Consider the following 14,074-nt stretch of genomic DNA (forward strand, 5'->3'; position numbering starts at 1 on the left):
ATCACGATTTGAGGACTTCAATAACTCAGACATAGGTTAGGGGTTTGTTACAGGAGTGGGTGGGTGAGATTCTATGGCCTGCATTGTGCAGGAGGTGAAACTAGATGATCATAATGGTCCCTTTTGACCTTAAAGTCTATGAGTCTATGATGGAATGCTGCATGGCAAGAGAGGAAATGTCACAACCCTGAGCCAAGAGAGGGAAAGATACCTTCTCAAAGGGTGATGTTCTTTACTTGCACTCGGTTTTGGTGACAAAAATTGTGTGTGTGGAGGGGGCATTTCCTGTGTGAGTTTAGTGCTGAAGGAAGGTTCAGGATTGACATCCCTGGCAATTCTATTTATTCACAGAACACAAACACCAGCTCAGTCCCAGGGAGCGCTTCCTACCTCCTGTATTGCTGCACTAGCCAGCAAAGTTCTGTGACTCAGGGAGTGGAGGGAGGTCAGCCTCTATGTTCTACTTAGTCTTGGCTTGTCTGTCCACAAAGGGGCCAGTTAGACCCAAACATGGTCGGATTTGTGATGGTGGATACCCATCCCCTGCAAACTGGCTGGAGATCCAGCAAATGCATTTTTAATAGGCCACCAAAAAGCCATCGTATTGTCAAACTTTTTGGTCACTGCTAACCAGGTTGGATCTGAAGTCACAATCTAGAGTTCAGCTCCTCTGGCTGTGAAACACCCTAAGAAACATGTGTCTTGAGTTTCATTAGTCACCAAAGCGGATGGCAAAGAATTTAATTTACAGATATTTTCTTTTCTTTCTGTTCTATCTCACAAAAGATTAACCTGCTTCTTCCATCTACCTGTGGGTACTGAGTATGCAGACACCATGAAACCTGCTGCTACCGTACCCATCTCTGAGTACAACAAAGCTGTCTGCAGAGCGGAACTGCATATAAAAATAAATGTTCTGGATATTCCAGACTAGACAGATTTTGTATTATAATGCATATTCAGTAATGCTCAGCTAAAATTCTGGATTCCCTTCAATTGCTGTGTTGTGACATACTGGAATATCTTAAAAGAATAAGTTAACATAGTCACAATTGTTTTCCATTCCTTTTCGAATTCCTCTCCTTTAAGAGGAAGCATACAAAAAATGTGGGACGATAAGGGCCCCACCCCACAGCATGCTGAGCAATTCCTATAATATGCTCGGCACCCATCGGCTTCAAGATGAGCATCCACTGACTTCAACCCAAGGACTTTGCAAGATCAAGCCCTGGTAGAGCAATCCTTTTTAAAGGGCTTATTTTATTAAACGCTTCGCAAGTCAATGATCACAGACCATCAGTAAAGAAAGAGACTGAAGACAACAGGACATTCAGAGCTGGCTTAATGAAAGTGACATCTGATTCCTTTATGCTGTCAAGTTTTACACATTCATTGCATACTTCTAACATGTTATTTCTTTCTCATCTAGAAAAATCAAAGTAATTTTCACCCTTTTGGAGGGGAAAGGATACAATTTCCTTCCTATTTTTTGTCAGTGCTAGCGTATCTGAGATTATTCCTACACTTGAAAGCTGTTTAATTTTCCCCTTGGATTTCTGTTTGGCAAAAATATACTCTGGCACTGGCTTTGTCAGGGCTAATGTTGGGATATTGTGAAGGCCAAAACAATAACCTTCAAAAATAATTAGATAAGTTTATGGAGGATAGGTCCATCACTAGCCAAGATAGTCAGGGACACAACCCATGCTTTGGGTGTCCCTAAACCTCTAACTAATAGAAGCTGGGAGTGGACAACAGGGGATGGATCACTCATGATTGCCTGTTCCGTTCATTCCTTCGGAAGCACCTGGCATTTGCTGTTTTTGGAAGACAGGATTCTGGGCTAGAGGGACCATTGGTCTGACCCAGTATGGCCACTCTTATGTAAGAGAAGGTGTCATCCACTTGTACCACTTTATAGCAGGATTGTTTCACGTCATTTCAAATGTCAGAGAATGAAATTTAAATCAATAGATGGTTGTAAGCAAGACATTTCTTATACATGACCCATGAGGAATAAGGATAATTCCTTACATTTATATCATTTTTATCTAAAGGAAACCTGCATTACATTCAAACCCTATATAGGATTCCCTTTACTCACCAATGAATTGCAGGCACCGTGGAAATGATTTAACAACAACACTACATCACAGTTTAGCATTGGAAGGGAAGATGAATCTGGTGCCCAAGTGAAACTACAGGGAAGGTTTTAGTAGGCAGAATGTAATTATTTGGATTGGAAAATGATAAGGACACCGGGGACAGACTTTGGGACATTAGCTAATCCCTAACTGTTAAATGTGCAGGGCATGTGTCAATCTCTATCATTTCAAAAGAGCCAATAGGTGGTGCTATGTCAGTGAGGGGGATGAAGCGAAGTTGGAGCTATTGGAAGGGTCTCGTCATGCCTCCTTCCTGACAGAAACCCCTTTTTCCTTCCTCAGCGTGAGATCCTGATGGCAATCCTGATAGCTCAGCTGTGACTGCACCTAGAATACTGCTGTCAGGCACCTCTGTCCTAGAAAGATACTGACAAACTGGAGGAGTTCACAGATTAACAGAAGAAGAAAGTGATGATGATGATCAGGGGCTGGAGGGACTGACTTCTGAGGAAAGATTAAAAAAGCTAACTATGACCCTGACCCTGCAAACGCTTACAAATGTGTTTAACATTAAGTAGACGAGTCGTTCAATTGATTTCAATAGGACTGAGTAAAATTAATCATGTCTAAGAGTTTGTAGAATCAGGGTCTAAATCTATCTTGACTAAGGAATGAATACAGGAGGTAAATGATTGTCTACAAACACCAGTGGGATGCACTATTATTTATTATGAATAGAATGGCAGTGTGTTGGGAAACATGGTCCCTGTCTCAGACAAAGTGTTATTTATGGTGATCCCAGGGGTATAACTAAGACGAAATGAAAGCAGCGAAGGGAAAATGTAGACTAAGAATCAGACAAATGAGATGAATTTGACTGTGGGATAGTCTCCCATCACTTAGATCCCATCACTTGGGTCATTTAAATTGAGGCAGGAGAAAACCCCAGGACATGGACAACAGAGAACAACCCTGCTTTGGCCCCAGAGAAAGAGATAAGATGTCTTTTTCATCTGAGGAGATACTGGGCTAAATTATGCCTACTTCCTGTGGGTTTACTGGGGGGGAGGGAAAGTGTAGGGAGACCTTTCCCTCCCTAGCTCTTCAGGGCAAGGGTCAGCCATCATCTGACTCCCAGGGCTGTGGAAGAATGAGGCAGAGTTGGCTGGAAAGCAACTAATGCTGCTGGCAATACTAGTGCCCCTAGAATCAGCAGAACCTTCAATCTGCCTAGCTATATATATCCTCCCTTGGTAGTGTGGGTAACAGATTGGCTTCCTGCTTATTAGAACATTGGGTACCAACAATTGGCACAAGGCCTGAAAAGGCCAGTGTCCAGATTTGGTCCCAGAATTGAAGTACAGAATTAGTGGGGGCAGTGAGGTGCTGTTTCTGTCCGTGCTGTGTCAGCAATGTGGATAGACCAAGGACATTCCAGTATGTTATTCTATTTCGGGGAAATTACCTGGTTTCTTTTATAACTGATTTATTCCCATTTTGTTAAGGTGGCCAGATAGGATTCCGGGGTAGATTGGTCTGACCCAATATGGTAGTTCTTATGTTAGACAACCAAAGTCCTACAAAAGGAACATTCTTTCCCTACTGAAATGCAGCCATCGCCATAGTAGAAGTTGAGAGCCATTACTTACCAGGAATAATATACAACACTTTTTAGGAAGGGATGTTTAGACAAAGTACAATTTAAAATAAGGTGGCATGGAGGCAGGCAGAATGTAATTACCCAGGATGGAGTATGGCCAGGATATCAAGATTAACACCAATTCTCTTACAAAACATGCCATGGGATCTTTAGCAACCAGGGCCTCAATTTTATGTCTCATCTGAACGAACAATTTAAACCATTCTTTGTACTATTGCAGCAAATCATTTACCAGAAACTAGGAGCTGCAGAGAGCAAAGTCCCTGCAAAGCTTGTAAACCTATTTGCTCTTCAGAATGAGCATGGACATGTTCTTTGGGCTCTTGAGGAAGATAGAAACCCTGATAATAAGAAAAACAAAATGCTCCTATGTCAATGAGAGCCAGTGGTAGATGCACAGGAACACCCAAGTGTAGGATGTGGCTCCAAGTGTGGAGATACAGTGAGATCTACAACCAGCATTTCAAACCTCTTTTCTGCTGCAGTGTTGGAACACAACAACATCCCTCTGAAACACCAGCATTGCAGCATAATATCAATGCTTTCAATAGCAATACTTAGCTATGCAGCGCAAAGATCTCCTAGTGCTTTACAAAGCCAGAGCAGTATCATTAGCGATGCTGGGAAAACGAATGTCACTCAGAGGGGTGAAAAAACCAGACCTGACATACGTTTCACTGGCATAAGTGGCAGTGTGCACAGCACTATGTTAGAACAAGGAGCAACAGTCTCAAGTTGCAGTGGGGGAGGTCTAGGTAGGATATTAGGAAAATCTCTTTCACTAGGAGGGTGGTGAAGCACTGGAATGCCTTATCTAGGGAGGTGGTGGAATCTCCTTCCTTAGAGGTTTTTAAGGCCCCGTTTGACAAAGTCCTGGCTGGGATGATTTAGTTGGAGTTGGTCCTGCTTTAAGCAGGGGGTTAGACTAGATGATATCCTGAGGTCTCTTTCAAACCTAATCATCTATGATTCTTCTGTGATTCTACGTCGGCGGGAAAGCTTCTCCCACTGACCTAGTTATCGCCGCTAGTTGAGGTAGTTTTACTATGTCCATGGGGGAGCTCTCTCCTGTTGGCACAGAGCAGCTACACAAGCGGTTTTACAGCGGTGCAAGTGCATCGGTACAGGTGTGCCACTGTGAGCTGGCTAGTGTAGACATGGCCCAAGTGACTTGCCCAAGGTCACAAAGCAGGTTGGTGGCAGAGCTGGAATAGAGCCAAAGCTGCTTGACTCTCAATCCAGTGCCCCCCATTCATTGGCCCATACCACCCCCGACAGTGTTACTGAAACACTGAGCAGCATGGAAAGTGCCTATTGTTCCATGAAGTCATTATGTTGCACAGCACTCAAAGGGTTATATGTATTTTGGTTTGGGAGCATTAAAAAGAGGAGGAACAGCAAAAAGGAGTAATCTGAAATCTCTCACTCCTCTGGGCTAGCACGTTGGAGGCAATTCACTTATAAATGGTGATAGCTGAGACTGGCCTCTGATGCAGCTGCTGATTTGTCTCTAAACCCAAAGAAATGTCAAAGGTTTAAAGGGAGTAATATGTGGGAACAAGAGAGCCACTACTGTACCAGTCTCTGTCTGGTTGAGGAGAGAGATCTTGGGGAAAGAACTGTACAACTGAGAAGCTGACTCATCAGCAGAAGTGCCCATGAAAGGCATTTTCAACAACATGAGTATAATATCTTACATTTAGACCACATCCCTTTAGTGAGAAGGGAGTCACAGTGCCATTCAAACAACATATTATGAACATAAGTATAATATGCCCACCACTGACGTGCAGTCACTTGTGAGATAGAGCAATGGTTGCTCATGGAAGTATTCCCATGGACTTCAAAGGACTACTTGAATGAGTAAAAGGTTGTAGGATTAGCCCCTTCAACAGGAAATGAAAAATCACTTCACCAGTTGAAACAAAATCCGTAGTGCTATGTAGCAAAATATACTAATCCACAGTAGAATTTGAGGGAGTATTTGTGAAAAGTACCATGGATCACATGGTCAGGGACAGATGTGTAGTCATGTTGCTTAACACACTACTGGAAGGCACTCAGATACTACAGGGTTGAGCATGGTACAAGAACCTATACAGAATAGAATAGAATAAGGATTCAATTGTTTTTGCACCTCTGGAGAGGGAAGAGTGCCATCTTTTAAACTGTCAGCAGCACTCTGGGTTTTTCTTGGTAGTCTTTTACCAAAGTACTGGCCAAGCTGGACTCTGCTTGGCTTATCAGATCTGAGCTAGTAAGGGCTGCAGACACTAGAGAAGAGTTCAAATCAGAACATCCGTCAGAAGCCCTTTGTACTTCTGAGAAGTTTGAATCTGGATACAAACTTCACAGCTCACAGTCATCTCTAGAAGGCACGCGGCCCACAAGGGAAGCAGAGAGGGGAGAGAGAGAGATGTGGCATGTGTACAACAGCACATTTATAACATCTCCTCACAGCATATTGATAATCTGTACTTTGTCCCACTTCAGCATCTCCCCATCGCCCAACCAGCCTCAGGAAATTCTCACTGAGACCATCATCCCCTCACATCCCAATCTAGAGTAAACCCACCTGCGATGGGAGCTAAGAGAACTTAAGTGTTTAAACCAGCTGAACGATTTGTGCAGCTCACCTTGCCTATCTCCATTCCTATTCTTACCTCTTTAGGCATTTCTTTTGGGAAGAAGAAATAAGGGATGGCAGATAAGGCCACAAGAGTGGCTGCAACCAGGAAGCCGAGCCACCAGGCTCCAACCCATCGAGGATCTTTGTTAGTGAGCTGAATTTCCTCTGAAATACAAGCGAATAAACACAAAATAGAAACACAGATCACAGGAAGAAGTGAGGGCCACCACTGTCTCCACCTCCACCCCTCTGACTGCGAGAAGTAGGCTCTATTGGATGTGTCCATCTGTCCCTAACAAATGAATTTTGCTCAGTGCTCCAGAGCAGTAGCTCCCACGCTGGGGGCTGTGGATCCCTGGAGGTCCACAGAACATTTGCTGGTGGCCCATGGAGAGCTGACTGATCCCATAATGCTGAATCTCTTCCTTTCTTCCACCTGTTAAATATCATTAAAGGCAGCTAGAAATCCACTAAATAATAAATGTTAATTTAAGCATCCAATTTAGGCACCCAAGTTTTAATATTTTGGCTTTAATAACTTGGCTACTCTCAGTGGCCAAGCCAGGAGTAGGACTCAGGAAACCAGACTCTCACTCTGCTAGTCTAACAGTTAAACAACACTAGGGTGACCAGACAGCAACTGTGAAAAATCAAGACGAGGGTCAGGGGTAATAGGAGCCTATATAAGAAAAGGACACAGAAATCAGGACTGTCCCTATAAAATCAGGACATCTGGTCACCCTAGACAACACTCCCTTTTAATGCATCTCCAACATACAGGCCAAATTGACCAATTTTACAAAATCCTTTGGTAACTTCCATCTCTTCCTTCCCTTTCTGCTTTTTCCTCTAGTTCGAATGACCATTGTCCCCCTGGTTGCATGACCAGACAGAACATCTGGAATGTTTTTTTTCCCTTTCCCAAGAAGTAAGAGCAGCACCCTGCCAAAGATTACATACACTGGGGAAGGGTACTTCGCCTAATTAAAACATGATCTTCAGAAGTCAGGATGCAGTTTCTCAATATGATCAGTTTTAACCAGAAAATATTTCTACAGATCATAGAATTCCTGCGGTTAGATATTAATTTTAAGCCTAGTTCTAGGAAACTAGTCCTAAAGGATAAGTGAACAGCATCTCTTACACAACTGTAATGTAATAACCTCCTACTCCCACAATACACATAGCCAGTAGTGCAGTGCTGTATGTGGAGCTTAAAATTCCTTCCGAAATCCCACATGGACAAGGTTTAGCCAAGAATCATGGGACTGGGTTAGCTGTATTTCTGCATGACTACCTACCACTGTCACCACTTTCTGAGCTTCCTCCTTTCCCTCCACCCAATTACATTCCTACCTGAAGACAGCACAGGCAGACGGAGCTGTAACTCCAGTTACTCAGACATATTCCTCACTTAGCTTTAGTCTAAGGGGATGACTTAGAAGATCTAAGCATCAGGTTTGCAGAGCCCCTGGGACCACAAATCCCACCAGGGTCAATCCATCCCTTCAACATTGTGAGGCAGGTAAGTCGAGTACCAAGCCATTTACTGCTTCAGCACCTTTTGCCGCAGACTTTAAAGCTGGGGCTTTGTTTGCTCTGCACTGACATTAACAATCCCACGGCAGTTTTCTTAAGAATAAGAGTTTGTCCAGTGTTCTTGACCCAGATTTTCCTTTGTCCCACAGTGAGTAGCCTGCTGCATGTCAGTTGGCTGCTACCTTCATGCCAGAGATAGTTGCTTCTGTAATATTAGGTATCTGGATTGTGCAGAGTTTGAGGGTCCATCAGAGCAAAAGCTGTTATATAAATTGAAAAGACGATCTGGGTGAGGTAATATTTTTGATTGGACCAATATTTTTGATTGGTGCCTGAGCCTGCTCTTCTTGAGACAGCAGCATCAGTTTTGTTCTTAGACTTTTCTACAGTGCTCATCCCCGTTACAACTCTGCTGACTGGCAAACAAGGCTGTTTCTGTCAGGATGGATCTTCATTGCCCCCCACCCCCCCACCATCTGTGGTAGTCTCTAGTTTTGCCTTTGCTGACAAGCTGACGTTACTGGCGTTAGAGATCTTTCCTACGCCCAGCGAATCCCACAAATGTTCTCCTAACATAGTGCAGGACAAATGAAACTGAAAAGGCTTCAAGGACTTTAAGGGCAATTACTGTCCCTTTCTCTCCCTGATCTTTGTCTCTTCTCCTTGTTTTTGGTCTCTTTTCCCCCGTCTCTCCCCCTCCTCAGTTACTCTATCTTTCTGCATATTCCATGTCTCTTTTCTTTCTCTCCTCCACTCCTTTTTGGTGTCTCTTTCCTCCCCTTTCGTTTTCACTCTCCTCCAATGCACCCACCTAGAGAGCTGGCGGTGAGTGGAATGTGCATACCCGTGCAGCTCCCATGCACCACTGGCTACGCAGAAGCAGTCGAGAGAAGCATAATGAATAAGGTGTAATCCTCATGGGCACCCAGCTAATACACCGGTGAGCACGGTAAGGACAGATAAATAGGCGTCACTCTCCTCGTGCTGGCAATATTGGAACTGAGCTGCAGCACAGGTGTGAGTGAGCCCCATGATTGAGGAAGGAGAAAGCATGAGGAAAGCATGAAGTTTCTGAAGCAGCCATGCTTGATCTAACCCTCAGCATTTGTGTGTGACCCTGAGTTAGAAGGGAAGCACCCACTTGCCATATCTGATTACTCGGAGAGTTCAGTCACCGCATTTACTGTACTTGGTTTACCACCCCCAGAATCATGCAAGCCGCTAGCAGAATGATTACAGGAAGCTCTGTTAATGCTCTCAGGCATATACAAGTGTGTCAGCAGAGTTAAAGGAAGCCAGGCTTTGCTTCACTTGATGGCAGATGAATAGCAGCGTCGCTGTACACTTCAGATCTTTTAAACTTCTTTGGCATCAGGATGCTAGCTCGCAAATCTAAAATAACATTGCCTATGGTAACAGGAAAGTTCTCCCCACCCCCACACACACTCCCACGCACTGCATTACAAATGGATAATGGTCCTCAGAACCTACATGAACTCACCTGGGGAAACTTTGTCAATGTCCACATAAAAGCGCAAAATGGCAGATCCTAACATGAATGCTACGCCAGGACCGATGACAGTCAGAGCAAAGAGAATTCCTGCAAAAAGAAACAGAACCTTTCTGCTGAGTGGAAAATGCTGGCTTTGAGAGGAGTGCATCCAGGGGACATGAGATACAAAACCACAGGAAAATAGGAACTACCAAATGAGGTCAGACCCAAAGTCTATCCAGCCCAGTTTCTTGTCTCTGGCTGAGGCCAGCACCAGAAAAAGGTGTAAGAACCCTGTAGTAGCAGGTGTGGGTTAATCTACTCCCACATTAGGTCTTATCCTGGCATCTAATAATTAGCGATTGGCTTAAACACTGAAGCATGAGTTCTAATATTCCTTCAAAAAATGTTGTTACCATTAATTATACCTCTGACTATTTTTGTTATTCATATAAATGTTCCACCTGTCTTTCAATCCTGCTAAGATCTTGGCCTCATGGCTTCCTGTGGCAATGAGTTCCACAGTCTAATTACATGTCATGAGCAAAAGTATTTCCTTTTATCAGTTCTGAATTTCCGACTTTTTGATTTAATTGAATATCCCCTTGTTCTTTTAAACAAAAAAGAGAAGCAAAATCCTTTATCTACCTCTTCTATACCACAAATTATTTTATATTCTTTAACCATTTCTCCTTTCTAGGTAAACAATCCCAATCTTTTCAATCTCTCTCCATAGGAGCGTTGTTCTATGCCCTCAATCATTCTTGTCCCTCTTCTCTGAACCCCTTGTGACTTCTGCAGTACATCAGGGGCCAAACTCTGACTTCAAAAGCAGCAGAGAATCCTGTGGCACCTTATAGACTAACAGACGTTTTGGAGCATGAGCTTTCGTGGGTGAATACTCACTTCATCAGATCTGGCATAAGGTGCCACAGGATTCTTTGCTGCTTTTACAGATCCAGACTAACACAGCTACCCGTCTGATACTTGACACTCTGACTTCAGTTACTCCTCATGTAAAACCTCCATTACATTCAAAACTGTACTCAAGATATATACTGGCACTGTTCAGATTAAAAACTGTGCCATTCTCTTTGAAATGTTTTTTTGCTACCTCAATTTATCTACTTCAGCTTTTACATGGAAACCCTCTTATGACAGCTACTGATGAAAAGCATGAACATACATAAGACTCAATTCTTTGTTACACTGAATCCTTGTGAAATATGTTTCAGAACTTTATGGCATTTATAGGTATTAAACTCTGGAGCAGCCAAAACTAAAAACACTTGAAGTTTCTTGTAGTCTAAGGGTCTGTTCTTAAGAGCGGAGCAATCACATCTTGTCATGGAACTGGTCCCTCCAGCCCAGCATAAGAGCTGCTTTACTTTCTTACCATGGTGGGATTCAATTCTAGTCTTACCTAAATAGAGAGGTGAGTTTCTCTCACTGGCAAAATCATCAATGTAAGAGATCCCAAAGGGCTGGATGGGGACCCCTCCAATCCCTAGCAAAGCCTGGCCAATAAACAGGATCAGCAGGACCTCGTGGTTTCCTTTCACTGCATGTGGCATGCAGTCTGTGTCACTGAGGTTTCTGGTGGATATAGCAGGTTGGCAGAGATCAGTAGAATTGCTGAACACACCTGTGGAGGCAAATGCAACATCCCTAAGTGCTCAAAGCTGAAGTTGGTGGACACCTAACCTTAGATGTGAAACATCCTCTATAAAATGGCATCAGATACAGAGCTACTGTTTATCTCACTGAGGGTTAGGTTGTGGCACTTAGCTACAACCTCGACTGTGGAGTCACACAGCCCCATGGAGATCTCGCTTTCTTGGTGCTCCAGCCCAGCTCCACCGCACAGCGCTTTCACCCTGCCACCTGGCATACAACACAGAGCATACAGTCCCTACACCTCTCCAAAGGCAGGAGCTGAGATGGTCCTTGACTGTTGGCTTTTCCTCAAGCCTGTGCTAGCTGCTGGGGCCAGGGAAAATCTGGCTCTTAGTGATTTCTATAGCCATCTATGGTACACAAATTAAAGAAATGATGGGCTAAATTCTACTTTAATAATAATTGGAGATATACCTATTTCCTAGAACTGGAAGGGACCTAGAAAGGTCATTGAATCTAGCCCCCTGCCTTCACTAGCAGGACCAAGTACTGATTTTTGCCCCCAGATTCTTAAGTAACCCCCTCAAGGATTGAACTCACAACCCTGGGTCTAGCAGGCTAATGTGCAAACCACTGAGCTATTCCTCCCCCCTAAATTTCAGTTACCCAATTCTGCCTCAGTGGACCAATGAAATTTCACAAGTGTTAGAAACATTTGGTACAATATTTGTTTCTTTTAAAAAATCTCTTGATCTAGTCAATAATAACCTACCTAACAACAATGGCAAATACATCTAGATATACATCAAATAAACACGAGGCCTTAATTTAACATCCACATTGGGGACACGGTGCAAGACAATCAGAACCAAATAAAACTGTATTTTTTGAGCTGTGAAAGATAATTAGGATAAAAGAACAATGGCACTAAACAAAGTACAATAACTGTCACGCTTAAAATATAGATGGAGGCAAAAAGGATAAAAATCAAATCCAATTAAAGAGGCAGTCTGCTCTCATCTACGCTGACTTTGGTGGAGTTACTCTGGATTGATACCAGTGTAACGGAGATGGAGCTGTGAGAGAAAAATAAATGGGTATCATAAAAATTTGTGAAATAATAGATAACGGATTTATCATGAAAGTAATTATCTAACTAATTAAGGAATATTGAAAAGTGTAGCATAACAGCCGCTTTTGAAAGTTCTGGAATTTTTGTTGAGTCCCCGAATTCACTGAATTCAGGATTTTTCTTCTGTGTTTGACAGATCAGTCATCTCACCCAGGAAACGTCTGCCCTATCCAAGGCCCTATCATGAAGTGTAGGTTGAACTTGTTTCCATACTTTCGTTAGCCCTAGTTCCCTGGATAAAGCTGTGAATTAGTCACTTCATAAATCCTCCCTTGGAGGCTGTAACTGAGGAAATATTAATGGGAAAGTACAATGCAGACCTAGTCTGTGACCCCAGCTGTGTTCTGGCTGGTCTATACTGGTGAAGTGATCCAAGAAAACAGGGAAAAGGCCTCTTAGAGAAGTCTCTAAAGGATTTTGTAGAGTCTGATAGTACGATTTCTATTATTCCTGTGATTGGGAATTATGACTTTGAGGTCAAGGAGCAGGATGACTAACCTCCACCAGCATCTTCTCTTTCCATTCTCATCTTCTCACCTCTTCCATGAACCCTTCTGTGACTGTAAATCTCCTCCCTGACCTGGTCCTGCATATCCTACCATCTCCTTCATGTCCCTTCCTAAAAATTACTTCTTCAATCAAGCCCGCAAAGACTAGTCTTCCCCAGAAGGAAGCATCAATGAAATCACAAATAAAGTAAGAAAGAGTTAAAATCCGGGCACTTGTGCCTATGGTCACTGCTCTAGCACTGCTGTTGGCTGTATCCAATCCTCTTTCTTCACCTACAGTTTAAAGACCCATCCTGCAAACCTTTGCTCACATGTATGTATTCTCCTTGATTTGGGCTGAACTCAGTGGGACTACTTGTGTAAGGACAACATGTGTGAGTAATGATTTGCAGGATTAGACCCTTCATTGTAATCTCTTTGGGGTAGGGACTTAGGGTACATTTGGTGCCCTAAATAATCATAACGAAGGGGGAAGCAGGAAGTAGAAGTAGCAGCATAGCTAAGAACGTAAATGCTTTAGATCTCATTTTCATTTGCTCTGACTCCAGCTTAGGAGCTGTTTTCTTGTTATTCCTCTCTTGGATTCACCTTGGTCAATGTTTACCTCTTGGGACAGTACATTTTAATTTCTGAAAACAAAAGTTCAATATCTGCTTCTTTGGCATCATATTCCACATTTTTATGCTTTGCAGTTAATGAAACCTCAAGAAAATATTTCCCCCTTTACCTGTTCCCAAAAGGTATATACATTCAGAGTACCTACTGGCAATGGACTGGTCATATTCGTAGTGCCCGGTTATAAAGTGAGGAAGAGACATGAGAAACCCAGCTATGGATACAAGAATAGCGCCGCAGCCAATGAAACGGGGCCTGTTCACTCTGCTTCCAAAGTAACTTACAAAGACTATCAGCAATGTATTCCCAACCTGCAGTAGGAGACAGAGATTAAAAAGCCTCTGAAACACTTTGTAAATGACCTCCTTAGGACAGACAAGAATACAGGAGAGTTGTGTGGGTGAGAGATCACAAGAGAGAATTTTGAATACAGTAGAAGTTACCTCATTGAAGGAAGCGAGCAATCCGGATGTCTGACTGGATAAGCCAAACCGCTTCTCAATTGTTGAAATTGAGCTTTTCAGATAGCTAGATAGCAGGAGCTGGGAGAGCTGGAGAAACCCATGGCAGAACACAAAAAACTGCAGACACAAAAAAATAATTCACTCAGTGCGGTTATTGCTATTGAAAGTTGTAACCTAAAAATAAACTCTTTTTTCAAACTTTCTTATATTTAAATAAAACAATCACTTAAAATAAGAAGTGTGATGGTCATTGAACATGTGGGATCAATTTTAAAATATCACTACCGTTATTCATTTCAGAGTGGTAGCCAT

The 14,074-nt window shown here is 42.9% G+C and overlaps 1 protein-coding gene across 1 annotated transcript in view; it reads right to left on the reverse strand.

Moving 5' to 3' along the window:
* The window catches only part of SLCO2B1 (solute carrier organic anion transporter family member 2B1), a 102,865-nt gene that overhangs the window by 51,377 nt on the left and 37,414 nt on the right, over window positions 1-14,074 (reverse strand). Inside the window, exons 3-7 of the mRNA XM_032786513.1 lie at window positions 13,742-13,879; window positions 13,447-13,609; window positions 10,849-11,070; window positions 9,435-9,533; window positions 6,429-6,559 (exon numbers count right to left, since the gene is read on the reverse strand). Of these exons, the coding sequence (XP_032642404.1) occupies window positions 6,429-6,559; window positions 9,435-9,533; window positions 10,849-11,070; window positions 13,447-13,609; window positions 13,742-13,879 (753 nt within the window). The remainder of the gene's footprint in view (window positions 1-6,428; window positions 6,560-9,434; window positions 9,534-10,848; window positions 11,071-13,446; window positions 13,610-13,741; window positions 13,880-14,074) is intronic.

Source organism: Chelonoidis abingdonii, chromosome 1, assembly GCF_003597395.2.
Source record: "Chelonoidis abingdonii isolate Lonesome George chromosome 1, CheloAbing_2.0, whole genome shotgun sequence".
Taxonomy (NCBI): domain Eukaryota; kingdom Metazoa; phylum Chordata; order Testudines; family Testudinidae; genus Chelonoidis; species Chelonoidis abingdonii.